A 27,925-nucleotide genomic window follows, 5' to 3' on the forward strand; every position below is an offset into this window, starting at 1 on the left:
AAATGCTCTATCAGGTCCCAAGTGTCCATGTTGATCATGCAATGCATTCAGCACTGTCCCCCTATGCTTCTCCGGTAGGAACAGCTGCCAACTCTCCTCTGGATCATCCGAGGGGCCCCTTCGGTAGACCACTCCATCTGAGAGCTGCAGTCGATTCCACTCCTTGTGAACCAGTCGAGCCTCCTTTGGGGAGTCTGCTGTGAGTAGAAGTTCTGGGTGACCACTCTCCAAGGCTTTCAAAGTCAGAGAACAAAGGGGATCTTCTGTTTGATCCTTCCTCAAGTCTTTCTTGGAAAGGGCAGGCAGTCCCTCATCCCTCACTTGGGTCAAGTCACAATAGAGCTTTGGGACCCCAACAGTGGTGACTCCAATGGCTTCGGCCCCTGTCGCTCCTCTGGCTTGGTACTCAATCCCTTGACATAAAGCCTGAATGCCTTCTGTCGTCAGTTGAGTCCACCCTTCTGTATGAGTTAACGGGTCATAGGGTCTCCTTGACAGAGCATCGGCATGCCTATTAACAACTCCAGGTCGGTACTTCAAGCTAAAACGGAAACTAGAAAGTGCTGACAACCATTGGTGTCCCGTGGAATCCAGCTTGGCCGTGGTAAGGACATATGTGAGTGGGTTGTTATCTGTTTTGACTTCGAATTCTGCACCATACAGGTATTCTTTAAACTTGTCCACGACAGCCCATTTTAACGCCAAAAATTCCAACTTGTGGGTAGGGTAATTTCTCTCAGAGTAAGGCTTCGACTCACATAAGCAACCGGTCTCAGATGTCCATCATGTTCTTGGTACAACACACCACCTAGTCCTTCTCTGCTGGCATCAACATGGAGCTCATAGGGCTTGCGGTTGTCAGCGTAGGCTAAAACTGATGCATTGGTCAAGCTCCGTTTCAACTGAAGGAAAGCTTGTTCGCACTGATCAGACCACTCTCCCTCTATGGACTCCCGAGACTTTCTCGCTCCACTGATTTGCTGGACTACTTCTGGGACCTCTTGCTCTCCATCATCTCCAGCCCGCAAAAGCTCAGTGAGAGGTCTGGCTATTTTGGCAAATCCCTCCACAAACCTCCTGTAGTAGGAGCAGAACCCAAGAAAAGATCTCCGCTCTTGCACATTTCTGGGCCTAGGCCAAGTGGTAACGGCTTCCAACTTCTTGGGGTCAGTGGCCACTCCCTCCGCTGAGACAACGTGCCCAAGGTAGGTGACTGTTGACTGGTAGAACTGGCACTTCTCAAGGGACAGCTTCAATCCCTCTTCATAGAGTCGCTTCAGAACCTTCTCTAGACGCTCCTCATGTTCTTCCAAAGTCCGTCCAAAGACAATTATGTCGTCTAGGTACACTAACACTTCAATTAAGTTCATATCAACAACAGTCCGTTCCATCAAGCGTTGAAATGTAGCAGGGGCTCCAGACAGACCCTGTGGCATTCTTTCAAACTCAAAGAACCCCACTGAGCAGATGAAAGCGGTTTTCTCCCGGTCATCTGGATGCATCGGGATTTGATGGTACCCACTTCTCAGGTCTAACACGCTGAACCATTTGGCACCTGAAAGGCATTGCAGGGCATCTTCTATTCGTGGAGTGGTGTACTGGTCTGGAATGGTTCTTTTGTTGAGAGTGCGATAATCGATACAGAGCCGTAATGACCCATTTTTCTTCCTCGCCATCATAATGGGAGAAGCATAGGGATTTCGGGGCTCCCGAATAATTCCTGTCCTCTTCAACTCCGCAATATATTCTCTAAGGTCATCTAAATCAGCTAATGGTATTCGTCATGGCCTATCCTCTTGTAGACGAATATGATGCTGTGCATCCCACGTCAAACTCCTTTTTAGAGAAAATTTTCCTCCACTTTAAGAGTTGTGTTTTTGCCCGTTCTTTCCATTCAGATGTCATAGGAGAACCTTTTGGATAGAAATACTCCTCTGGTAACTCTTCCTTGGCTTCCCCCACTACACTGTGTTGTGTGATGGCTGTGGCTGGATTTACCTGCCCTATCATCATTCGGGTCCGAAGCTTCACTGGAGAATCAGTAACATTACGAACACTGACAGGAACTTTTCCATGGGTTCTCTGTAAGGCCTTCACAGAGATTACTTCCGGAATCAGTTCCAAACCTGAATTTATCTTCTGTGGGTCACCTTCAAGGATAACATAAGGACCAGATTGGTCCCAATTCAGTTTGACTGAAGCCCGCAAACATGTTACTTCACCTGGCTGCAAGACCTTTTCCATCTTGTCCAACTTCCACAATTTTCCCACTCCTTCTGTTGGGGCCTTTTGTTCATGGACCAATCGCTGGTACACTGAGCGCAGCATCGGATGTACACTTTTAGCTTCATCTTCACCCTCTGAGACCTGAGGGTTCGTCGGTTACTTACTCAAGTCAGTGTTCGTCCCCACAATCGAGGAACTCCGATTAGCCCACGGGAGGCGGGGACATACAATGGCCAATGTGTCGGAAGTATCTTTCTGCCCTACAACAGATGGGCCAAATTCAAGCTTGACCAGAAGATATCCGTCATAGGGGAGCTTCTTAGTTCCTATACCCCAGATCTCTAGACTTTCTAACTTCTGCAAGGGCAGGTGTTTCAGGTGTTTATCATAGAAATCACAGTAAATTAGAGTCACTTGGGCACCAGAGTCTATAAGGGCTTTTGTGTATACACCTTCCACCTGAACTGGCACTATAGGAGAAGGACCCACCAGCTTGTCAGGCAACTTGCTTGGTTGTTTTGATGCAGCTTGCTTTGCTGTTTGGGCTTGAATCCCTCTTTTGGCCTGGGCCTGTTTCCGTTGTCGCCTGGACTGACAGTTTTGGTTGTGGTGTGCACCGATCTCCCATGATCCGGGACCCGACTCTGAGAGTAGCTTGGGCAGCCTAACTGAGGCTTTGGGTGAGGCTTGGTACAAAGGTTTAGGCCTTACCCGCCCTTCATTTAAGACTTGGAGCGAGTTAACTTAGATGGGCACCCGGCTGGCTCCCTCACCAGGACCCTCTGGAGTTTCCCGTCGGCTTATGATGTACTCTTCGTGGCTTTGTTGGGCTGGGACAGTCACGTTGAATGTGACCAATACCCCCACAATTATAGCAGACCACTGAACTAAAGGGTTCTCCAGCAGGAACATTCTGTATTGCCTCTGCCCTGGTTGGTTTTAATGTCTTTCCCCCCTCTGGTATGGCAATTCTGGCAGACAGCGATGTCATCAACTCCATCATCTGTGACATCTGAGTTTTCCAAGCCATTACTTCGGACTGGACTTCTACTATGTCCATGGTTCCTACTTCTATGGTGAAAGCCGCATGTGAAGCACCAGCAGGTTTTTTAGCCTTAATTAAAGCCTCTTCTTCTAGGATAGTTTTGACCAATTTGGAGTAAGTCAATGGCTTGTTCTGGTCTCTAGCCTGAAATTTCAACATTATGGGATCCAGTGGGAGTGCTCCTTTAAGAATTTGATCCAACAAAGCTTTGCTTGCATGACTCGGCTCCATGCCTCCTTTTTAGAATGACCTGATGAAGGATTTTATCCAGTCGTCGGACATAAGCGGATAACTCTTCTCCTTAATTTTGATAGGTGTGTGAGAACATATAAATTAGCTCAGCACAATCCTCCACCCCTCCAAAAACCTCTCGTAAAGCTTCTAGACACTCAGTGGCTGTGCAGCCTGGCTTGTCCCTTTTTAGATTTCTGATTACATCTGAAGCAGGAGATCTTAGGCTCTCGATTAACCTTTGTCTTTTTACTGTGTCAGTTATTACTGTATGCTATCTCCCTGGAAACAGGTCAGGATTCCTCTTTTCCATTCTAGCAAAGCATAGGTGGACGAGGCTATCCGATCAACTTTCAGGTCCAATATGAATGTTTTCTGATCAGGCATCAAAGCCGACACTACTTGCTGGACCTGTTTCTCGGTCCAGGTGGCACCAGTGAGGCTCATAATTACACAGAGCCCTAACCTGTCATTTTGTTCTTCACACCACTTGGCAGCAATGACCGGGTCCATCATGGTGACTTGGCTGGTAGAGGTAGTCATCACTCTGTGACAGGGACCAGAAGGTATCCCGGACGAGCCCCCACATGTAGCGCCACCTCCGCAAGGGCCACTGTAATATACGGGTCTTCTGTCCCAAACCAGTGATGACTCGCCCTCCCCAGGATCTCAGTAACACCAAAACACAGTTTAAACTTCTAGTTGGGCTTTATTAGAACTAGCAAAAAGCCCTGAAAAGAGATAAACTGATTAACAGAATACAAATATTAAGTGCAATAATATACTACAACTTCTCAGTAAAGGAAAACAGGATTTGTGTTCATTCACTTTAACCGCCAGTGGGAGGCCTTGCCTGAAATGCACTGAACAAGTAGTGAACAAACTGTACAATAGAATACAAAGAATAATGTTCAACAATTTCCCAAAAGTGATATTACTGACTATAAGATCCTACCTAGGTCTTGTAGGTTCTAGCTAATTACTGGCCAGTGGGAATTCTATTCACACAAACGCACATAGTCTGCCAGCATTGGGGCCCTTTAAATCCTGTGTTTGAGTACTCAGACTTTTGTGAAGTAATATTTGTAATCCACAGAATGGAAAGGGATATCTTCACAAAGTGTCACAAAGATTAACAGATGTGGAGATCCACCTTCAGATAAAGCTGCATTAACAGTAAATAGGACCTAGCAGCTAGATCCACATACACAAGGATGGCAGAAGATCTCTCACCATTAGATGCACTTGATATATCCTCCTTCCAGCAATTGGTAGATTGAACGCTGTCTCAGTTGACTGGATGGTGATGGGAGCAACACAGGCCACAGAAACCTCCAAACAGGATAATGATGATGATTGCTGCAGCACTGAAACTGATCTCTAGATTTCTCTGCACTGTTATCACATCTTCAGTAATCAGGTAGAATAACACACTGCAAACTCCCCTCTCAAGTGTGCACCTTCCTTAGGAGAGTCACAGGCTCTGGAAGTGCTCAAGAGATAAACACATGGGATACTTTCTTCTGTCTGCCTGCCACCATGCCAGTCTGTCTCTCCTCCTGTGTCCTCCTCTCTCTTCCCCTAATCACAGCTCTCCTGAGTAGCTATCCAATCCTGTCTTTCATTGTTTTTGTTGTTAGGGGTGGGCTTCTTTCTTAGCTACAGCAGGACCCAATCTGCCTTCAATCCTGCAGCTATCAGTTTAGCCAGAAAATGCAATGCAATGTTTCAGAGAGAAATATTCTGCATATATTACAGAGGCAATACTAAGCCTGTGCTACATGTATATTCTCCAAATTGCTAAGGTGCTGCTGCGGCTCTCTCTCTTTCCGTTATATTCAACTGGTTGTGGTGTGGTGGAGTGAAGCAGACAAATCTGTTGACAATGTTGTATGTACCTAGAGAAAACAAATTGAGAGAGCACACTGTCATTTTCCTTAGTTTGAAAACACTGTCTTAAGTTGCAGCTATGCACATGCATACACTATTGCACTGACATTTAAAAGGCAACAAAACAGTGTTTTTTTAAAAGTCACACAACCTGGTGCTGTCATGGCTGGGCCCCAAACAGCTTGCAGATGACAGTCGGGCAGGATAGGCTATTAAAGAGGGGCATGTGAGGAGTGGACTTAAAATACTGGCAACAACTGCTGTCCCTTAATATATTATGAATATTACCACAGTCAGCTACCCCAGACTCTGGGTTGCACTAGCTGACTGTGGTAATATTCATAATATGGGGTAGGGTAGCTGACTCAGACTGTCACTGTGCTGTGGTAATATTCATAATATAGGATAGGGTAGCTGACTCATATTATGAATATTACCACAGTCAGCTACCCCAGACTCTGGGTTGCACTAGCTGACTGTGGTAATATTCATAATATGCGGTAGGGTAGCTGACTCAGACTGTCACTGTGACTGTGCTGTGGTAATATTCATAATATGGGTGTATCGGCCATAACCGGTTGCAGGGCGGCCTTGACTTAATGGGCTTACCGGTTACCTCCTCTTGGCCTGCTCCTCCACATCTAGGGGTTCCCAGGGTTAATACCCAACGACTTGCACACTGACACAGATGAAGTCCTTTCAAAAAGGGTTTATTTTGCAGTAAAACTTTCACAAACACAGTCTCTTAGGGAACAGAGGTCACAGGTGAAGAACTCAGGTACCTTGAATTGCAGGTTTAACAAAGTCTCTAATTTCCACCCAGAGAGTAGCCACTCTCAGCTGGGCACTTCAAGGCTGAACAGATCTCTAGCCAGAGATCATGGCAGTCAGCACGTTGACTCAAAACTTGAACAATCAACTGAGAGTATACAGGAACCCTTTTCCAACCGTACCTGGAACATTTTCCACTTCCTTTGTGGTACTGGAAAAGTGTGAATTCGCCAATGTCCTTCCCAACTCAGTAACCAGGCACTTCTCAGGATGCCACTTGCTGGCCCTCCTCTGAAGAGTCCTCCCCCGGGTCACTTGTACGAGCTGTGGTGTCCCTCCAAGCCGAGAGCATACCCGGACACCTTGAGTCCTCCCTCAGTTACAGCGCCTCGGACCAGCAGGTTCCAAGACTCGGGAACATACAGATCCCTACCCCAGACCAGGCAGGTCTATCAGGGGCCACTGACAGGAATATGTTGCGGGATGTGAAACACCCCGTGACCGGGACCCACCCTGGTCCTGGAACCAGAACAGACCACACGGGTCTCTCGAACAACTCCGGAACCCTGAACACGTGACCCACACCTGTTTAAGTACCCCTCCCAGACTCTTCAGTGGGCCCCGGAACTCCCGCTGATTGGCTTTGAGTGGGCCGATACCAAAACATCCAACCAGACTTGGTTCTAGCCTCACCGTTCACATGACCAGGCAGAACTTCTAAACACAGTCTGGCCAGACTGGTGTTAGGCCTACCTACAATAATTAACCCTCAGAACCTTTATTGTCCTGAGGTCAAAAGCTAAATTTACAATGCGTGTGACATTTGATCCCAAATGTCATCGGCTACATGGGGTAGCTGACTCAGACTGGTAATATTCATAATGAGGGACAGTGGTCCACTCCTCGCTCGGTTCAATCACTCACAGGCTCACATGACCCATTTTAATAGCCATGACTGTCATCTGCTGTAAGCCAGGCCTGGGCCTGTGGGAAACTGACTCACTGTGGTCCCGCCGTGTGGTGTTCACAATATATGTATGTATATGTTGACGTTCTTCTAAGTATCACTTAGTGATGGAAGGAAGGAAGCTCACTCATGTGTTGGAATTGGAAATCAGATCCGTGGCGTGCACACACAGTGCGGACTCACTGCTGTGCTGTATTCGTTTCCCGGCCCACGCCCAGGCATCATGACTTCCAGCGGTGCACCGCATCACGCTCTCTGATGGCTGACATCAGTTCCGGTTGCTGACATCAGTGTTACATGCTGGTTACGTGGAACCTGCGGGAATATCAATATACTAAAATCGCGGGTCATCCAGCCTGGAGATCGTGGGGGGGGGGGGGGGGTGTGAATCGAGATTGCGATCTTATTTTGGTTAATCGTGCAGCTCTAACGTCTAGTAGCATCTGATGTTTATCTCCCCCGCAAAAATCCCATATGGTCGCGCTTTATGATGAAGGGAACTATATCCGTCAATCTCTTGGCTAGCAATTTTGCATGTATTTTGATGTCTGAGTTTAGAACGGATATTGGTCTAAAGTTGGCTGACGTGGTGGGATCTTTTCCCGGTTTGGGTAGTGTGACAATGTGGGCTCTCAGCATCTCCTGTGGGAATGAGGAGGATTTTTCCGCCTTTGTGAATACTCGTTGCATGTGTGAAGCCAGGATTTCTTTGAATGTTTTGAAATATTCATTTGCGAAACCATCTGGTCCCGGTGACTTGCCATTTGGTAATGTCATTGTGATATTTTCTATTTCTTGAGTGAAAAATGGAGGGTTTCCGCCCAAAAAAAAAAATATTAAAAGCCAGCAGCTATAAATACTACAGCTGCTGACTTTTAATAAATGGACACTCACCTGTCCCGGGTTCCAGAGATGCCGGCAGCCGAGGCCGATCGACCGCTCGGGCCTCGGCGGCTGCCGCCGCCATTCGAGGTGAGGGAATCAGGAAGTAAAGCGAATCGGCTTCACTTCCCAGTTCCCTACTGCACATGCGCGAGCGGCGCCGCGCTATAGGAAATCTCCGCGCTGTCACTGGGACCCGTGTGTGTCCCAGCAGACAGCGCGGCAGGGCAGGAAATGGCGTAGACTCCCGTGGGAGTCTATGCCCAGAAGTGGGTGAAAATACCTGTCTTTGACAGGTATCTCCACCCCCCTCCCCCCTGAAAGGTGTCAATTGTGACACCGGAGGGGGGGGGGGTTCCGATCAGCGGAGGTACCACTTTAGGGTGGAATCCTGCTTTAAGTTGATCTTCCGCCAGTGACGGGATTCATATTCTTTGTTAGAAGTAGTGTATGGTGGTCGTGGGTTTGATGTATCAGTATGGAGATTGTACAGTGCCCCGTAGTAATCTGCAAATTGTTTCGCTATCTCCTGTGGGTTGGTGATTTTGTGGCGTAGGGTGTTTATGTGTCAGATGTGCTGTTCTAGTTTTTTTTGCATGCAGCCCTGATTCTACTAGCCAGGTATTTTCCATGCCCTATTTTCACATAAGATTTCAGTTGTAGGCATCTGAGATGTTTGTCATATTGTTGCGTGACCCACATTTTTGGCAAAGAAGCTCTGGGCAGCTTCCTTCGCCGAATGGGGCGAACCTTCGAACAAAATTCCACGATTTTATTGTAGGAAAGTCCGATCGTGTGTATACGCGGCATTAAGATTTGACCTCATACTATATGGTATTGGTAAATCTGAAGACAAAAAAAAGCCTCGTACACATGATCCGACTTTTAACCAAACTTTCCCGTTGATTTCTGTACAAAGGGGCGTTGGCCGTGAACTTGTTCAGCATACACACGATCAGACTTTTTCAGCCAACTTTCACCAATTCACGTGGTTTTTTTTTCTGCTCTTCCGCCACTTTTGGTCAGCTTCTGTATTGTTGTCTGATCTTTTGCATTGGTTCTGAGCATGCGCAGCAATTCTTTTTTAGATATAATTTTGCACATTTGTGTTGGGAGTGTGTTCCTTGCTGCCTGCTTTTCTATATTTTAGTTGCTCGCAAGATTTCATTTGAATTTGTTTTAATGCTGCTGCTATATTTTTTTTCAACATTTTTATTTTCTTTTTTCATTTGTTCAAATGTTTAACATCAGGATTTTCAAACTCCTGCTGACATTTCTTTACCTGTCTTCTCCTCCCAGGTCTCCTGTGTATGATGATCATATCGGTGTCATCAGGAACGGTGTATGTACAGAGCGGATCAGACATCACTGACTGCCATATGAAGTGTCCTGAGGATGATGTTACCCTGGAGCTGTACAGAGTATGCAGAGGAGAGGAGAGGACATTGCTGGAAAATCTTTGCTCTTTCAATGCCACTAAATCCCGAGACTCCAGACTCCGACTGGACAGAGATAGCGGCTGCTGGAAGCTGACACCCGCCAGGAAGGATGACTCCTGTGTGTATAAGATCTGGTGTTATGATATTCCGGAATATCTAATATCCTCTACAGAGATCCGTGTTCTGGGTAAGAGTCCATATACTGCATCACACTTCTCTACTCTATGGGGGAAGAAGAAATGCACAGTTTAAAATTTAAGGAATACCTGGCTATCTTAACCGGTTCCCGACCGGCGCACGCCGATGTACGTCTGCAGAATGGCACAGCTGGGCAAATGGGCGTACCTGTACGTCTCCTTTGAATTTTCTGCCATGCCATCGCGTGCACGCCAGCCGGGAGCTCCTTGAGTCGGGTCGCGGGTCCCGCAGACTCGATGTCCAGCGTGGATACCCACGATCATCTCACGGAGAGAGGAAGAACGGGGAGATGCTAATGTAAATAAGCATCTCCCCGTTCTGCCTAGTGACAGTGTCACTGATCACAGCTCCCTGTGATCAGTAGCAGTGATCAGTGATGTGTCACAGCTAGCCCATCCCCCCTACAGTTAGGACACATCCCTAGGACACACTTAACCGCTACAGTGCCACCTAGTGTCAACCCCTTCCCTGCCAGTCACATTTACACAGTAATCAATGCAATTTTAATCGCACTGATCGCTGTATAAATGTGGTCCCAAAATTCTCCGGCATGTCCGCCATAATGTCGCAGTCATGATAAAAATCGCTGATCGCCGCCATTACTAATAAAAAAAAAAAAAAATATTAATAAAAATGCCATAAAACTATCCCCTATTTTGTAGATCCTATAACTTTTGCGCAAACCAATCAATAAACACTTATTGTTTATTTTTTATTTATCATTATTATTATTTTTTATTTTTTTTTACCAAAAATATGTAGAAGAATACATATCGGCCTAAACTGAGGAAAAATAACATTTTTTTTATATATTTTTAGGGGATATTTATAGCAAAAAACAATGCATTTTTCTTTTCAAAATTCTCACTATTTTTTGTTTATAGCGCAAAAAATAAAAACCGCAGAGGTGATCAAATACCACCAAAATAAATTTCTATTTGTGGGGAAAAAAATGTCAATTTTGTTAGGGAGCCACATCGCGCGCCTGCGCAATTGTCAGTTAAAATGACGCAGTGCCAAATCGCAAAACGTGCTCTGGTCTTTGGCCAGCAAAATGGTCCGGGGCTTAAGTAGTTAGCCGCACACAGACCGGAAGTTTTTCCCGCTTAATGACTGGGCCATTTTTTTGTGATACGGTACTGCGTCGCTTTAACTGACAATTGTGCGGTCGTGTGATGTTGTACCCAAACAAAATTGGTGTCCTATATTTCCCACAAATAGAGCTTTCTTTTGGGGATATTTTATCACCTCTGCGGTTTTTATTGTTTGCAAAAAAGACAGACAATTTAAAAAAAGAGGATGCTGGGACTGTGACATCATAATGGGCGGGGACATCACCCGGCAATGTCCCTATATAAATCGCCGCACGCCTGTCATTGTGACCAAAGACAGCGACGAGTCAACAGCTCAAGAAGAGAAGTGAAGAACAGAACAACAGAGGAACAGAAAGCGGCGACAGAAGACTGGGCCACCGCTTGTAAAAGAGTTAGAAGAAGGCGCGGTGGCCCGGCAAGAAGAACCGAAGATGGGGACAAGACCCCCGAAGTCGGAAGAAGAGGGCGGCAACGAAGAAGAAAGCCGGGCTCCTCCGCTAGCAAAAGGGCAGAAGATAGCGGAGGAGTCCGGCGAGAAGACCCCCGAAGACGGAAGAAGACCCCCGGAGCTGTGCAATAAACTATTTTTAACCCTTGTGTGTTGTGTTTTTTTTTTTTACATTTTTTTCACAGGTGAATGGGTAGGGGTACATTGTACCCCATTCTCATTCACATAGGGTGGGGGCCGGGATCCAGGGGCCCCCTTATTAAAGGGGGCTCACAGATTCCGATAAGCCCCCCGCCCACAGACCCCAACAACCAACGGCCAGGGTTAAGTCCATACCAGGTGACGGGACCAGCGACACTTCCTTTGATGGTCCTGGCTAACTGGAGCCGCGCTCAAAATGAACGGACTTTTCCTCCGTGTGTAGGCAAGTCTGTTCATTTCAAAAGTACGGCGGTTTACATTGACAGATCCCCATTCTGGCTCTCTTTCCCGCGATCATGGGTGGCCATAGGACATCTCAGCTGCCGGCCAGGCGCATCGCGTGCGTGCCTGCTATAGCCCTTAAAGGTGCTGACATACATGTACGACGATTTGCGGGGACAAGCCCAGGGGAGGGCTGGCAGCCTTAGGCCTGGGGGGCAAGTCTAGTCAAGTGGCCCATTGAACCACTGAATCAGCTCACCATCCAATTGCTTCATATTGCCCGCACAGAGAGAGAGGGAGACTGCTCCACATTGCCCTCACACAGAGAGAGAGAGGGGGAGACTGCTCCACATTGTCCTCACAGAGAGAGAGAGAGGGGGAGACTGCTCCACATTGTCCTCACAGAGAGAGAGGGGGAGACTGCTCCACATTGTCCTCACACTGAGAGAGAAAGGGGGAGACTGTTCCACATTGTCCTCACACAGAGAGAGAGGGAGAGGGGGGGAGACTGCTCCACATTGTCCTCACAGAGAGAGAGGGAGAGAGAGGGGGAGACTGCTCCACATTGTCCTCACAGAGAGAGAGAAAGGGGGAGACTGCTCCACATTGTCCTCACACAGAGAGAGAGGGAGAGGGGGGGAGACTGCTCCACATTGTCCTCACAGAGAGAGAGAGAGGGGGAGACTGCTCCACATTGTCCTCACAGAGAGAGAGAAAGGGGAAGACTGCTCCACATTGTCCTCACACAGAGAGAGAAAGGGGGAGACTGCTCCACATTGTCCTCACACAGAGAGAGGGAGAGAGAGGGGGAGACTGTTCCACATTGTCCTCAGAGAGAGGGGGAGACTGTTCCACATTGTCCTCACACAGAGAGAGAAAGGGGGAGACTGTTCCACATTGTCCTCAGAGAGAGGGGGAGACTGTTCCACATTGTCCTCAGAGAGAGGGGGAGACTGTTCCACATTGTCCTCACACAGAGAGAGAAAGGGGGAGACTGTTCCACATTGTCCTCAGAGAGAGGGGGAGACTGTTCCACATTGTCCTCAGAGAGAGGGGGAGACTGTTCCACATTGTCTTCACACAGAGAGAGAAAGGGGGAGACTGCTCCACGTTGTCCTCACAGAGAGAGAGAGAGGGGGAGACTGCTCCATGTTGTCCTCACACAGAGAGAGGGGGAGACTGCTCCAAATTATCCTCACAGAGAGAGAGAGAGAGGGGGGAGACTGCTCCACATTGTCCTCACACAGAGAGTGAAAGGGGGAGACTGCTCCACGTTGTCCTCACAGAGAGAGAGGGGGGAGACTGCTCCACATTGCCCTCACACAGAGAGAGAGAGAGGGGGGGAGACTGTTCCACATTGCCCTCAGAGAGAGAGAGAGGGGGGGAGACTGCTCCTCATTGTCGTCACAGAGAGAGGGAGACTGCTCCACATTGTCGTCACAGAGAGAGAGAGGGGGGGGACTGCTCCACATTGTCCTCAGAGAGAGAGGGGGAGAGAGATTGCTCCACGTTGTCCTCAAAGAGAGAGAGAGGGGGAGAGACTGCACCATGTTGTCCTCACAGAGAGAGGGGGAGAGACTGCTCCACATTGTCGTCACAGAGAGAGGGAGACTGTTCTACATTGTCCTCACAGAGAGAGAGAGAGGGGGGGGGACTGCTCCACGTTGTCCTCAGAGAGAGAGAGGGGGGAGAGACTGCACCATGTTGTCCTCAGAGAGAGAGAGGGGGGGAGAGACTGCTCCACGTTGTCCTCACAAAGAGAGAGAGATGGGGGAGAGACTGCACCATGTTGTCCTCACAGAGAGAGAGGGGGAGAGAGACTGCTCCACGTTGTCCTCACAGAGAGAGAGAGAGGGGGGAGAGACTGCTCCACGTTGTCCTCACAAAGAGAGAGAGATGGGGGAGAGACTGTACCATGTTGTCCTCACAGAGAGAGGGGGAGAGACTGCTCCATGTTGTCTTCAAAGAGAGAGAGGGGGAGAGAGACTGTACCATGTTGTCCTCACAGAGAGAGGGAGAGAGATTGCTCCACGTTGTCCTCAAAGAGAGAGAGAGGGGGAGAGAGATTGCTCCACGTTGTCCTCAAAGAGAGAGAGAGGGGGAGAGACTGCACCATGTTGTCCTCACAGAGAGAGGGGGGGAGACTGCTCCACATTGTCCTCACAGAGAGAGAGAGAGGGGGGGGACTGCTCCACATTGTCCTCAGAGAGAGAGAGGGGGAGAGAGACTGCTCCACGTTGTCCTCAGAGAGAGAGAGGGGGAGAGAGACTGCTCCACGTTGTCCTCAGAGAGAGAGAGGGGGGAGAGACTGCACCATGTTGTCCTCAGAGAGAGAGAGGGGGGGGAGAGACTGCACCATGTTGTCCTCACAGAGAGAGAGAGGGGGGAGAGACTGCTCCACGTTGTCCTCAGAGAGAGAGAGGGGGGAGAGACTGCACCATGTTGTCCTCAGAGAGAGAGAGGGGGGGGGGGAGAGACTGCTCCACGTTGTCCTCACAGAGAGAGAGAGGGGGGAGAGACTGCTCCACGTTGTCCTCACAAAGAGAGAGAGATGGGGGAGAGACTGCACCATGTTGTCCTCACAGAGAGAGAGGGGGAGAGAGACTGCTCCACGTTGTCCTCACAGAGAGAGAGAGGGGGGAGAGACTGCTCCATGTTGTCCTCACAAAGTGAGAGAGATGGGGGAGAGACTGCACCATGTTGTCCTCACAGAGAGAGGGGGAGAGACTGCTCCACGTTGTCTTCAAAGAGAGAGAGAGGGGGAGAGACTGCACCATGTTGTCCTCACAGAGAGAGGGGGAGAGACTGCTCCACGTTGTCTTCAAAGAGAGAGAGGGGGAGAGAGACTGCTCCACGTTGTCCTCAAAGAGAGAGAGAGGGGGAGAGACTGCACCATGTTGTCCTCACAGAGAGAGGGGGGGAGACTGCTCCACATTGTCGTCACAGAGAGAGAGAGAGGGGGGGGGGACTGCTCCACATTGTCCTCAGAGAGAGGGGGAGAGAGATTGCTCCACATTGTCCTCAGAGAGAGAGAGGGGGGAGAGACTGCACCATGTTGTCCTCAGAGAGAGAGGGGGGGGAGAGACTGCACCATGTTGTCCTCAGAGAGAGAGAGGGGGGGAGAGACTGCACCATGTTGTCCTCACAGAAAGAGAGAGGGGGGAGAGACTGCTCCACGTTGTCCTCACAGAGAGAGAGAGGGGGGAGAGACTGCTCCACGTTGTCCTCACAAAGAGAGAGAGATGGGGGAGAGACTGCACCATGTTGTCCTCACAGAGAGAGGGGGAGAGACTGCTCCACGTTGTCTTCAAAGAGAGAGAGGGGGAGAGAGACTGCTCCACGTTGTCCTCACAGAGAGAGAGAGAGGGGGAGAGACTGCACCATGTTGTCTTCAAAGAGAGAGAGAGGTGGAGAGACTGCACCATGTTGTCCTCACAGAGAGAGGGGGGGAGACTGCTCCACATTGTCCTCAGAGAGAGAGAGGGGGGAGACTGCTCCACATTGTCCTCAGAGCGAGAGAGTGGGGGGAGACTGCTCCACATTGTCCTCAGAGAGAGAGAGAGGGGGGGGAGACTGCTCCACGTTGTCCTCAGAGAGAGGGGGAGAGAGATTGCTCCACATTGTCCTCAGAGAGAGAGAGAGAGGGGGGAGACTGCTCCACATTGTCCTCAGAGAGAGAGAGAGAGGGGAGACTGCTCCACATTGTCCTTACAGAGAGAGAGAGGGGGGAGAGACTGCTCCACGTTGTCCTCAGAGAGAGAGAGGGGGGAGAGACTGCACCATGTTGTCCTCAGAGAGAGAGAGGGGGGGGGAGACTGCTCCACGTTGTCCTCACAGAGAGAGAGAGGGGGGAGAGACTGCTCCACGTTGTCCTTACAGAGAGAGAGAGGGGGGAGAGACTGCTCCACGTTGTCCTCAGAGAGAGAGAGGGGGGAGAGACTGCACCATGTTGTCCTCAGAGAGAGAGAGGGGGGGGGGAGACTGCTCCACGTTGTCCTCACAGAGAGAGAGAGGGGGGAGAGACTGCTCCACGTTGTCCTCACAAAGAGAGAGAGATGGGGGAGAGACTGCACCATGTTGTCCTCACAGAGAGAGAGGGGGAGAGAGACTGCTCCACGTTGTCCTCACAGAGAGAGAGAGGGGGGAGAGACTGCTCCATGTTGTCCTCACAAAGTGAGAGAGATGGGGGAGAGACTGCACCATGTTGTCCTCACAGAGAGAGGGGGAGAGACTGCTCCACGTTGTCTTCAAAGAGAGAGAGAGGGGGAGAGACTGCACCATGTTGTCCTCACAGAGAGAGGGGGAGAGACTGCTCCACGTTGTCTTCAAAGAGAGAGAGGGAGAGAGAGACTGCTCCACGTTGTCCTCAAAGAGAGAGAGAGGGGGAGAGACTGCACCATGTTGTCCTCAGAGAGAGAGAGGGGGGGAGAGACTGCACCATGTTGTCCTCAGAGAGAGAGAGGGGGGGAGAGACTGCTCCACGTTGTCCTCACAGAGAGAGAGAGGGGGGAGAGACTGCTCCACGTTGTCCTCACAAAGAGAGAGAGATGGGGGAGAGACTGCACCATGTTGTCCTCACAGAGAGAGAGGGGGAGAGAGACTGCTCCACGTTGTCCTCACAGAGAGAGAGAGGGGGGGAGAGAGACTGCTCCACGTTGTCCTCACAGAGAGAGAGGGGGAGAGAGACTGCTCCATGTTGTCCTCACAGAGAGAGGGGGAGAGACTGCTCCACGTTGTCTTCAAAGAGAGAGAGAGGGGGAGAGACTGCACCATGTTGTCCTCACAGAGAGAGGGGGAGAGACTGCTCCACGTTGTCTTCAAAGAGAGAGAGGGGTAGAGAGACTGCTCCACGTTGTCCTCAAAGAGAGAGAGAGGGGGAGAGACTGCACCATGTTGTCCTCACAGAGAGAGGGGGGGAGACTGCTCCACATTGTCGTCACAGAGAGAGAGAGAGGGGGGGGGGACTGCTCCACATTGTCCTCAGAGAGAGGGGGAGAGAGATTGCTCCACATTGTCCTCAGAGAGAGAGAGGGGGGGGAGAAACTGCACCATGTTGTCCTCAGAGAGAGAGAGGGGGGGAGAGACTGCTCCACGTTGTCCTCACAGAGAGAGAGAGGGGGGAGAGACTGCTCCACGTTGTCCTCACAAAGAGAGAGAGATGGGGGAGAGACTGCACCATGTTGTCCTCACAGAGAGAGGGGGAGAGACTGCTCCACGTTGTCTTCAAAGAGAGAGAGGGGGAGAGAGACTGCTCCACGTTGTCCTCACAGAGAGAGAGAGAGGGGGAGAGACTGCACCATGTTGTCTTCAAAGAGAGAGAGAGGGGGAGAGACTGCACCATGTTGTCCTCACAGAGAGAGGGGGAGAGACTGCTCCACGTTGTCTTCAAAGAGAGAGAGGGGGAGAGAGACTGCTCCACGTTGTCCTCACAGAGAGAGAGAGAGGGGGAGAGACTGCTCCACGTTGTCCTCACAGAGAGAGAGAGAGGGGGAGAGACTGCACCATGTTGTCCTCACAGAGAGAGAGAGAGGGGGAGAGACTGCACCATGTTGTCTTCAAAGAGAGAGAGAGGGGGAGAGACTGCACCATGTTGTCTTCAAAGAGAGAGAGAGGGGGAGAGACTGCACCATGTTGTCCTCACAGAGAGAGGGGGGGAGACTGCTCCACATTGTCCTCAGAGAGAGGGGGAGAGAGATTGCTCCACATTGTCCTCAGAGAGAGAGAGGGGGGAGACTGCTCCACATTGTCCTCAGAGAGAGAGAGAGGGGGGAGAGACTGCTCCACATTGTCCTCACAGAGAGAGAGAGGGGGGAGAGACTGCTCCACATTGTCCTCAGAGAGAGAGAGAGGGGGGAGAGACTGCTCCACGTTGTCCTCACAGAGAGAGAGAGAGAAATCACTCTACATTGCAGTTTCTCTCTGGAAGCAATGTTGTGCAGTCTCTCTCTCTCTGTGAGGGCAATGTGAAGTGGCCACTCTCTCTGTGTGGGCAGTGCTGTGCAGGCACAGGCCTCTGCACTGGGCCCCGGGACAAAATTAAGGGCACTGTGGGCCTGGTGTGGCAGTGGAGCAGGTTTAGGAGTGCCAGGGTCCAGGGATATGGTATAAGTAATGTTCTATCCCAGCTCTCCTCTTACTGGCCACCCTCATGCGTTTCCAGGACCCTGTGCAGGCTGGTGCCAAGACTTGGTTGCAGCCACACAGGTGTAATGCTAGGGAAGCCTGGCACTTGATTAACCAAGCTTCCGTAAGAGCCGCGCGTCGGTGTGTGCTCATTTCCCAGCCATCAGAATACAGTAGTCACTGCCGGCAGCTATAGCAGCCAGCAGTGACTGACAAAAAGAAGAAAAAAAAAAGAAGACAGGACACGCTGGTTGTACTGAAGTCAGTTGATAGATGGGATTCTGTATAACCCGTCTGCACATTGATAGATTGAAATTCTGGAAGTTCAGCAGAAATTTCAGTCTGTCTATGGTGGCCTAAGTCCACCAGTCTGAGTTTAATATCCTAAAATCTTCTGAAAGGGGGGGGGGGGGGCTCCACTTAGGTAAATTCACTTTGCACACCTAATACATAATGAGAGTTCTGGAAATAAGGTGGAGTTCAAAGAATAAGGTGAGAGAACATCTCATACCTACAGAAAGTAATGGAAATAAGGTGGAGTTCAAAGTGAATTACCTGGAGGGATTGGCATTTAGGAGGTTAAAATAGGCAGGGAGGAAATTAGATATCCCCTCCTCACTGCCTGTCAAATGCCCCTGAAAAGTGACCTGAGCATTGATCACTTTTCAGTGGAGTGGCAGTGCCTGCTAAGAGTGCAAGCCTTCGGGCTCACACTGGTGCTCAACATTTTTTTTTTGGGGGGGGGGGCAAGCAAACTGAAAAAAAACATCAAATGCAGCCACTGTGCCCCATCATATGCAGCCTCTGAGACACCCCCTCCGCACACTCGCTGCCTGACTGACAGTTACCCCATCTTGGTGGTAGGTCAGGCAGTGGGTGATGGCGGCGAGCTGTGGGGCATGCAGTGGGTCAGGTGACTGCTCCTGTCCTATGTCCTCCATCGCTCCCGTGTGTCTCTTCTTCTGGTCTGCTAGATGTCCAATAGGAATGCCTGTGCTTTCAACCAATCAGGTGACGGGTATTACACCCGCGCTTCCTGATTGGCGGAGAGGTGGTTCAGTGTTAGAAAAGAGAACATTAATTTGCTTTTCTAACACACCTGGGTGGGCTCATGGCGCAATGCTCTGCGCTCCAAGTCCACCTTTTTTGAAGCCTATTAGAGCCTATGGCACAAATCAGGTGCTTAAAAAAAAACAAAAAAAAACCCACCACTGTAATTCAGGCACTCGGCATTTGAAAAGGGGTCAGACGCCTGAACAGAGGGTAGCCACAGTAATGCATGAATCTATGCATTTTACATATAGCGAGTGGCATAATGGAGGGGGCAGTGCCCGTGTGCCCTTAATGGACAGGCTGCCACTGTGCTGGTGGTTTTCCATAGCCGCTGTCCCTCAGACTTCTAATTAGGTTGTGCGTTTTTGCTGCATTTTCTGGAATTGCATCAAAGATGCAGCATGCAGGACTTTTTGTGCCCTTTCAGAACATGCAGCAAAAATGTACAAACTAATAGAAGTCTAATGAACCAGGGGTAACATGCAGGAAGACTGGCACTACACCAGCACTGCAGCATGCCAGTGTGACCCCACATCATAACATCTAGGAAGGAAAGCAACTGTCACCTGCTGTAATATAACATTTAAGCTGCAGAGAGGGGAGAGAGAGTGGGAATGGAGGGAGGAGAAGCTCACTTGTCACTTGGATGCAACTGACAGTTCCAGGAGGCTCACTTGTTTTTTTCTTTTTCTTTTTTTTTAAGGCTGTGGCTGCCGAGCTCAGCCGACTGCTCAGGTTTAACCCCTTCCCGCCGAGCGTACGCAGATCTGTGTACTCGGCTTCCAGGGGGTATACCTGGGATGATGCCCGCACCTGCAGGCATCATCCCGGTACCGTTTTCTTCAGCAGGCGATTGGCTTCCCAACCATAACAACCGATGCGGCTAAAAGCCGCTCGGCTGTTATGCCGAAGGAGCGGGAGGGGACATCCCCCCGCCGCTGTTACCGGTGCTCCCGTTCGATCGGGAGCACCGATTCCGTGTGCGATGCCTCCGGCCGCTGGGGAGGAACTGGAACGAAGCCGTAATCGGCTTCGTTCCAGTCTCCTCATAGTAAACACGGAAGCGACGTCATGACGTCACTTCCCGTTTACTCGGCTGCCAATGGCGCCAGTTTTAAAAAAATATATGGTATTCAGAATCGCCGTTTTCGGCGATCTGAATACATTGAAGTGTAAAGGAGGGATGGTGAGTCTTTTAGACCCCCGATCCCTCCATAAAGGAGTACCTGTCACCCCCTATTACTGTCACAAGGGATGTTTACATTCCTTGTGACAGCAATAAAAGTGATCACATTTATTTATTTTTTTTAAAAACAATTTAGTCATTTTAAAATAAATAAATTTTTTTTTTTTAAAGCGCCCGCCGTCCCCGCGAGCTCACGAAGCAAAGAAAACGCATACGGAAGTCACGCCCGCGTATGTAAACGGGGTTCAAATCACACATGTGAGGTATCGCCGCGATCGTCAGAGCGGGAGCAATAATTCTAGCACTAGACCTCCTCTGTAACGCTAACCTGGTAACCGTAAAAAAATTTTTAAAGCGTCGCCTATTGAGATTTTTAGGTACCGTACTTTGTCGTCAATCCATAAGTGCGTGCAATTATAAAGTGTGACATGTTTGGTATCTATTTACTCGGCGTAACATTATCTTTCACGTTATGCAAAAAGATTGGGCTAATTTTAGTGTTTTTTTTTTTAATTCACGAAAGTGTCCCTTTTCCCAAAAAGTTGCGTTTAAAACACTGCTGTGCAAATACCGTGTGACATAAAATATTGCAACAATCGCCGTTTTATTCTCTACAGTCTCTGCTAAAAAAATATATATAATATTTGGGGGTTCCAAGTAATTTTCTAGCAAAAAATATGGATTTTAACTTGTAAACACCAAATGCCAAAAATAGGCTTAGTCATGAATGGGTTAACTTTCCTGGCCACACATCCTCTTCACAGACAACAGGGCTGTCCCAAGTGTGGGGGCGGGGAAAGAGCAGATTCCATCCAGCCTCTGATAGAGCTTCCTGTGGAGGAGGGAGGGGCTGGGCTAAACTAACACAGACTGTCAGCCTTATGACTGAGCTCATCGCTGCCTTGCAGTATTGAATCTGGCCGTGCCTGCCACTCGAGCTGCTGCACTCGGCCAGCTCAGCAGCCTTTGTGCAGGACATTAGAGCAGCCCAGGGGGCATTTGCATCCCTGCCCCGCCCTCCCCCCCTGGCCCAGCCCGCCCCTGAACAAGCCAACCTGCTGCAGTATAATGACGGCAACTGGTCGGCAAGTGGTTCAAGTATAACTATAGCCAAAACTTTTTAAAAAAAAATTTGGATAGAGTAAGGGGAGGCAGGGGCTGTGTCCTATGTCTACATATGTTTGCTAATAGGTGTCCCTCATTCCAATCTCAGAAGGTTGGGTGGTATGCATTTCTGCAATACATGTACAGATCATTGTCTTTTATCCATTTAAATACCCAGCATATAAAGAAAAATACCTGTTAATCTGCTAGAAATGCACTCAGCCATTAAAGCTGAAGTTTGGTGGGCATGGCCAAGGTGGTGGACTGAGCGACAGGCATTTCCGGAGCTCTACTGGCAATTTATCCTACTTCTATCCTCTATTGGTGCCATTGACCCATTCCTAGGTAGTGGACCCCACTATTCCGATGGGATGCCTAAAAGGTGGAAGGAGGCTTTGCCACCCCCCCATCCTTCCAGCACCCCCACCTCCACATACACTATACTCCAGCCACATCTGCCATTGTGACATGAGAGGGGTATCTGGGCAGTGTGACAGGGAGGGGGGATGGTGTGACAGTAGGAGAGGTGGGGGGCAGTGCCACAAGAGGGGAGTGGTGTCAAAGGAGAGGGGTATCTGGATAGTGTGACAGGTAGGGGCACTGTGACAGGGAGGACGGCAGCGTGACAGGTGGGGGAAGTGTCACACAAGAGGGGTATTTGGCTAGTGTGACAGGAGGACGGTAGTGTGACAGGTGGGGGGTATCTGGGCAGTGTGACAGGTGGGGCAGTGTGACAGGAGAGGGGTATCTGGGCAGTGTGACGGAGGGGCAGTGTGACAGACAGGGGGCAGTGTGACAGGTAGGGGACAGTGTGACCACAAAGGGGTATTTGGCCAGTGTGACAGTAGGGGGCATTGTGACAGGTGGGAAGAAGTGTCACAGGAGAGGGGTATTTGGTGAGTGTGACATGTGGGGGGCAGCGTAACAGATGGGGGCAGTGTCACCGGAAAGGGGTATTTGGCCAGTGTGGCAGATTGACAGGTGGAAGCAGTGTGACAGGAGGGGGTTAGTGAAACAGGAGAGGGGTAACTGAGCAGTGTAAAAGGAGGGGAACAGTAAAACAGGGGGGGCAGTGTGACAGAAGGGGGGCAGTGTAACAGGTGGGCAGTGTGACTGGAGGAGGACATGGAGACAGGAGAGGGGAAAGTGTGACATAAGGGGGGACAGTAAGACAGGAGGGGAACAGTGAGACAGGAGAGAGGGCAGTATGACAGGTGGGCAGTATGACAGAAGGGGGGGCAGGAACAGGACAGGTGGGGGGCAGTGGGACAGCAGGGGGGCAGCGGGACAGGAAGAGGGCAGTGTGACATGAAGGGGGCAGTGTCACTCTGACCTGTGGAATGACCAATCCTCCTAGATCTCACCGGTCCTACAGCGGCGCTTACAGATGATGTCAGTGTAGAGAATGTGGTGCCAGGAGGGGTAGCTGTGTCCCAGGGCAGACAGCAGAAGATCTCCACCAGGATCTCTGGGGGCCCTCCTCTTCGTCCTCCTCAACAGGGCCCTCCGCCAGCATAATTCTAATTCAAACTAATGACCTAAAGCATAGGGCAGAGCTCATTAGCGGCATTAAGACAGAAGGTTCCCCCAGTCGCAGCCTCGATCTATCCGAGGACCTGAGCTGTCAGCCCGCAACAGCAATTCGTTCTTTTTTTTTTTTTTTCTCACATGTTTTATCTGTGTGAATTTGAGATCATTGGAACTACAGTCCTTTATGGACAGCTGATCCCGACTTTTCTTTTCTTTTTCTTTTTTTTTCATAATTTTTATCGATTTATGGATAATTTGTACAAACAAGAGGTTATCATACAGCATGTGTCAAATAACGCTTATATTGGAAGAATGGTAAATATAGTATGTGCGGTTCATCTGATAATAATAATTTGTCCTTTGATGTAGCGCGGCATTGTTTTTGCACTAAAAACAGAAATATATCGTAACAGAAGTCCAGCAATACACAACAGGAATGGCGGGAAGGCAACCCGGCCGAGAACACTCCAGTGGTGTATTCTGGTTTTGTGCTGCCTTAGGCAAGACTAAAAACCGGCGTCCCCCATCTAAATTTGTCCCACCCCTTCCTTCTTAAGTGGCTATTTTCACAGCCTACTGGCTCCTTTTTACCAGCTGTGCGTAGCGAGGCTGCCGAGGCATTATCACAGCCCCAGGACTCAGGCCTGTTCTGCCAATTGAGCTGCTTCCGGGATCAGAGGCTGCACCTGATGTCACCCTTTTGGCGCGTGTCACCCGGGTGTGGTCCGCACCCCCCGCTAGTGGCGGTGCGTCCATAAGGGTGCACAGGCGCCGCCCCCTCTCTCCAGCCACTCCTCTAGCACCAATAGATAGATTTATGCAATGCATGAATCTATCTATGGCTGCTGCTGCCACCTCCTATCCAGGCGTCAAGCCCCTCTTTGGGTGCCTGACTTACAGCGGCAGTTTTTTTTTGTTTTTCTTGAAGCACCTGATTAGAGCCATAGGCACTAATAGGCGTCAAAAAAGGTGACTTGCGAGCGACATGCTGGCCGATCGCAGGTCACTCAGCTGTGTTAGAAAAGCGAATGAATATTTGCTTTCCTAACACTAAACCACCTCTCCCCCAATCAGGTGCTCGGATCTGTTATCCATCACCTCATTGGCTGAAATGACAGGCGCTGTGATTGGACGCCTATCAGGCGTCCAATCATAGCAGAGGACTGAAAGCAAGGATGGGAGAAGACATCAAGGATAAGTACAGACGGCGGGCCAGCGGGGGGCACACTGGCAGCATTTGATATGGCACAATGGCTAGGTTTGATGAGGCACAGCGGGAGCATTTGATGGGCACAGTGAGGCTTCATTTGATGGGACACAGTGGCTGCATATGACGTCACAGTGGCTGCATATGACGTCACAGTGGCTGCATATGACGTCACAGTGGCTGCATATGACGTCACAGTGGCTGCATATGATGGAGCACAGTGAGGCTGCATATGATGGGCACAGTGGCTGCATATGATGGGCACAGTGGCTGCATTTGATGGGGCACAGTGGGAGCATTTGATGGGGCACAGTGGGAGCATTGGATATGGCACAGTGGGAGCATTTGATATGGCACAGTGGCTGCATTTGATGGGCACAGTGGCGGCCATTGATGGGCACAGTGGCTGTGTTTGATGGCACAGTGAGGCTGCAATTGATGGGGTTTTTTTCCCAGATTTTTTCAGTCTGTTTGCGCTCCCCCCCAAAAAATTTTGAGCACCAGCCGCCACTGCACCCCTGTAGTGACACCACTACTTTTCTGCAGTCCTTGTAGTGTTCCTTCTGTCTGGGGGCGGTGCCGCCCCATTGAAAAATGCCACCTGAGGCAAACTCCTTGTTTGCCTCACAATAGATATTCCCCTGGAACACTCACAGGGTGTAACAGCGATGTGTTAGTATGTGATAATCTCGTGGAAGCCAACAGCATCTGTCTCGAGGGATGGCATGCAGCCTAGCTGGTCTGTACCCAAATGGGGAGGTTTCAAAGAAGGATAACATGTCTCTGCACTTTCTCTACTCCTCTGGAACCTTTTGATGATGCTTACCACTGTCCTTAACAAACATGCATCCTGTCCCTACACTGTCGCTAACAAAATGCATGCCAAACCTGGAGTGAGGGTCTAAAATAGACTCTGCCTTACACTAGGTGATCGTCACATGGGGTGCCAGCATCCTGTAAGATGCTGCCTCCCTAAGACCAAGGAGTAAGATGCCGCCTCCCTGAGACCAAGGAGATCATAAAGGAACTAGGTTCCTCTTTACTTCCTGCTCTACTTGCATTGCCTCTGCGGACAAGTGCCACCTGCGGGGGAGAAAATAGACTGCACTCACCTACAATTACAAAAAGCTCTCTGGACTCTTTCCTTCCTTAGGCATTGAACAAAGATGGAATAATACTCTTAGTATTGGAGGCCAGTAACCCTGGGGCTGTATGTGAGGGGAGGGGCTTCAGACCATATGACTTGCAATGAGCATGTATACAAGAGCTAGCACTCTATTCCGTGTATCTTGGGTCTGTGTTGTTGACCTATGACTGATGGTGACTGTCCTCCTGATCATTCCAGATCCGGTTCTCATCTACAACATCACCAGTAATGGCAGCCGGCTAGGTGAGTTAGTGGCGGTGAGCATCCAGTTCTCTGGAGAAGAGAGCGCTGTGACCTGGGAGGTGGACGGGGAGCCGATCCCTGAAAGATACCGGCTGATAGATGACAATAGGACGCTGATTATCCCCAGTGTGCAGAGAGATGACGCCAAGAGGAGATTCCGGGTCAGGATCACAAACCCGGTCAGTGAGGAGATCCGGGAATACTGGCTGACCAATGATCCGATGTTCATCAAAATGATGGAAACAGAAGGTATCATGTTATATTCCATGTATGGGGGTGTTATAGATTGGGATTATAGTGGGAGTGTGACACAGAAATGGTGACATTGTGTCATGTTGTCTTGTCTCTACACTTGTGTTCAACATATTGGTTTCCTGCCATCCAGTCGCATTGCAAATGAAAATAGACCATCTCCCTGTAGTGGTTATACCCCCTCACATGCACAGAAGCTTAGTTTAGCTTGGTGTCCTCGGAAAGCAGGATGTCTCTCTCTGCCAATTGTGCTGGTATCTTGACCTCTTTTCAAACCTCTGGGCCCATTCACACCTGGTGCTTTTTGACTGTGTTGGGCAGCTTTTTTTCATCACAGTCCATTGAATGATCCTCAAGCAATGTTCCAGCAGGCTCTATCAGCAGGATGGGGCCTGGGATCAACTCAACTCCTGCTTCAGACTATTAAGGAGCTCTCCAACTACCTTCTGGGCACACCTCCACAGGTATTGGCTTGGTTCCCATGATGAATATTCTGCCTCTCCTCCCACAGTGATTTCAGAACCTTCTAGAATGCAGGAGGAAATAATTAACACAAGCAGCCTGTGTAACACTGAGCAGGCTAAAGTAATCAACCACTGCTTCACTGGCTACAGATTTATTAGTGCTTTAAACCAGCGCTACGTTAAAAAAAAAATCTAAATACTTAGTGTTCTTTTTAATGCAATCGTTTATCACAGGCATGTTCTCATACCTCCCCAAAAAAATACATGCTTTTGTTTATTTTCTTACAGATTATGGTAAAACCCTGTGGATTTCAGTTGCTGTTCTTGTTCTTGTTCTTGTTGCTGCTGCTGCTACGGTACAGATATACATTAAATGGCGTAAATGTAAGTACAGAAAACGCTGTATTTTTATATGCCGCCTTTCTGGTGATGGGTAATCTCCACTCTACTGGAATATAAAATTAGCTTGATAAAGAGTGCTGTATGAATGTGGGGACTAGAGAAAAGTGGGGGAGATATGGAACTTTATAGGTGCAAATTATACACATTCATAGGACAGAAACAATAAAAAAAATATGTTTTTTATTTATACACATAGATAAAAATAGATAAAAACAACATTGCATAGAATACATTAGCGTCCATTAAGCATAAAGGACACTATTTCTATTGTAACATTGCTTTTTCCGTGCCTTTATTTCATCATGTTTCGCCCGAAAGGCTTCTTGAGGAAATTGCGTGGTGTTCTAGCTACTAAAATAAAGAAGCATATGTCAAGATTTGGTACGGGGGGGGCGGAGCCGGCGCGCGAGGAGCATGGTCGCATGAGACAGGAGCTCCTGGCGGACTGAGACATCCAGCGACATTAGAAGCGATGGAGGGCAGCTACGAACACCGCAACCAGTGCCTAACTACCCGCACAACCTCGGAGGATGTCGCGAAGGAGGAAATCGGGGAAGCATCCCGGTAAGATGACCGACTTTTATCCGCACTCCGGCCGCTCGTTAATCCAAGATGGCGCCGGCGATGTACGGAACCTCTCAGACACACAGGCTGACAGAGCAGCAGCAGAGTGAGGTGGTGATCGCAAGCAGAGAGGCCAGCTTAGACCACTGACTGACTCTTCCCAGCCCTCATCCAGCGCCACTAGCCCGGTTAAATCCAGGCCCAGACTATCACCTGAGGCTACAGAGAGGGGGAAGAAGGAGACAAACTCAGTATTAGATGACACGCTGGAATTTCAGGACGCCATAGTGTCCTTTCCTACTAACAACCTGCCAGTTATGGATTCCACTCTAAAGGACATGTTGATGTCGCTGAGGAGTGCCATTCATACGGATATGCTGCACTTAATGTCTCAGTGTAAATCAGCAGTGACTGAGGTCAGTGAGCGAGTCGCGCACATAGAAAATAAAATGGGGGAATTCACAGATACTTTCAACAGCATGGTTGACGCTCACAACGACCATGACGATGACATCACCTGGCTCAAAGCTAAAGTCGCGGACCTGGAAGACCATTCCAGGAGGAACAACGTAAAAATTAGAGGCATCCCTGAAACGGTCCAACCCCAGGAGTTAATGGCTTATTTTACAAATGTGTTGAAAGATGCCCTACCCGACCTGCCCCTGGAAGAATTGATTATAGATCGGATACATCGTCTCCCAAAACCGCAACACATCCCGGCCAAGCTACCTAGGGATACCATAGCCAGAATACATTATTATCGCGTCAAAGAACGGCTGCTACATGCCATTAGACAAATGGATGATCCCCCTGATAGTCTACAAGGACTGTCCTTTTTCCCTGATTTATCGGCTCATACTATGAGGAGGAGGCGTAACTTGATGACTGTAACGAAGCCCCTAAGAAATCACAACATTTCTTACCGTTGGAATCACCCGGCTACCTTGGTGATTCACAAAGGCGACCCGGATTACCGAGTAAACACGCTAGAGGAAGGTCTACGCCTATTGGAAAATTGGCGGATAATTTCACCTGA

General features: G+C 49.5%; 1 protein-coding gene across 2 annotated transcripts in view; it reads left to right on the forward strand.

Moving 5' to 3' along the window:
• LOC143981648 (uncharacterized) overlaps window positions 1-27,925 on the forward strand; it is a 281,237-nt gene that overhangs the window by 47,951 nt on the left and 205,361 nt on the right. The window contains exons 2-4 of one of the 2 annotated variants that reach the window (XM_077479640.1): window positions 9,312-9,638; window positions 25,163-25,456; window positions 26,212-26,307. The exons of the other annotated variant lie outside the window; for it this stretch is intronic. Of the exons in view, the coding sequence (XP_077335766.1) occupies window positions 9,312-9,638; window positions 25,163-25,456; window positions 26,212-26,307 (717 nt within the window). The remainder of the gene's footprint in view (window positions 1-9,311; window positions 9,639-25,162; window positions 25,457-26,211; window positions 26,308-27,925) is intronic. 2 annotated transcript variants of the gene reach the window in all.

This window comes from Lithobates pipiens, unplaced genomic scaffold (genome assembly GCF_037356315.1).
Source record: "Lithobates pipiens isolate NorthernLeopardFrog02 unplaced genomic scaffold, aLitPip1_a1.2 Scaffold_16, whole genome shotgun sequence".
In the NCBI taxonomy this organism is placed as follows: Eukaryota; Metazoa; Chordata; class Amphibia; order Anura; family Ranidae; genus Lithobates; species Lithobates pipiens.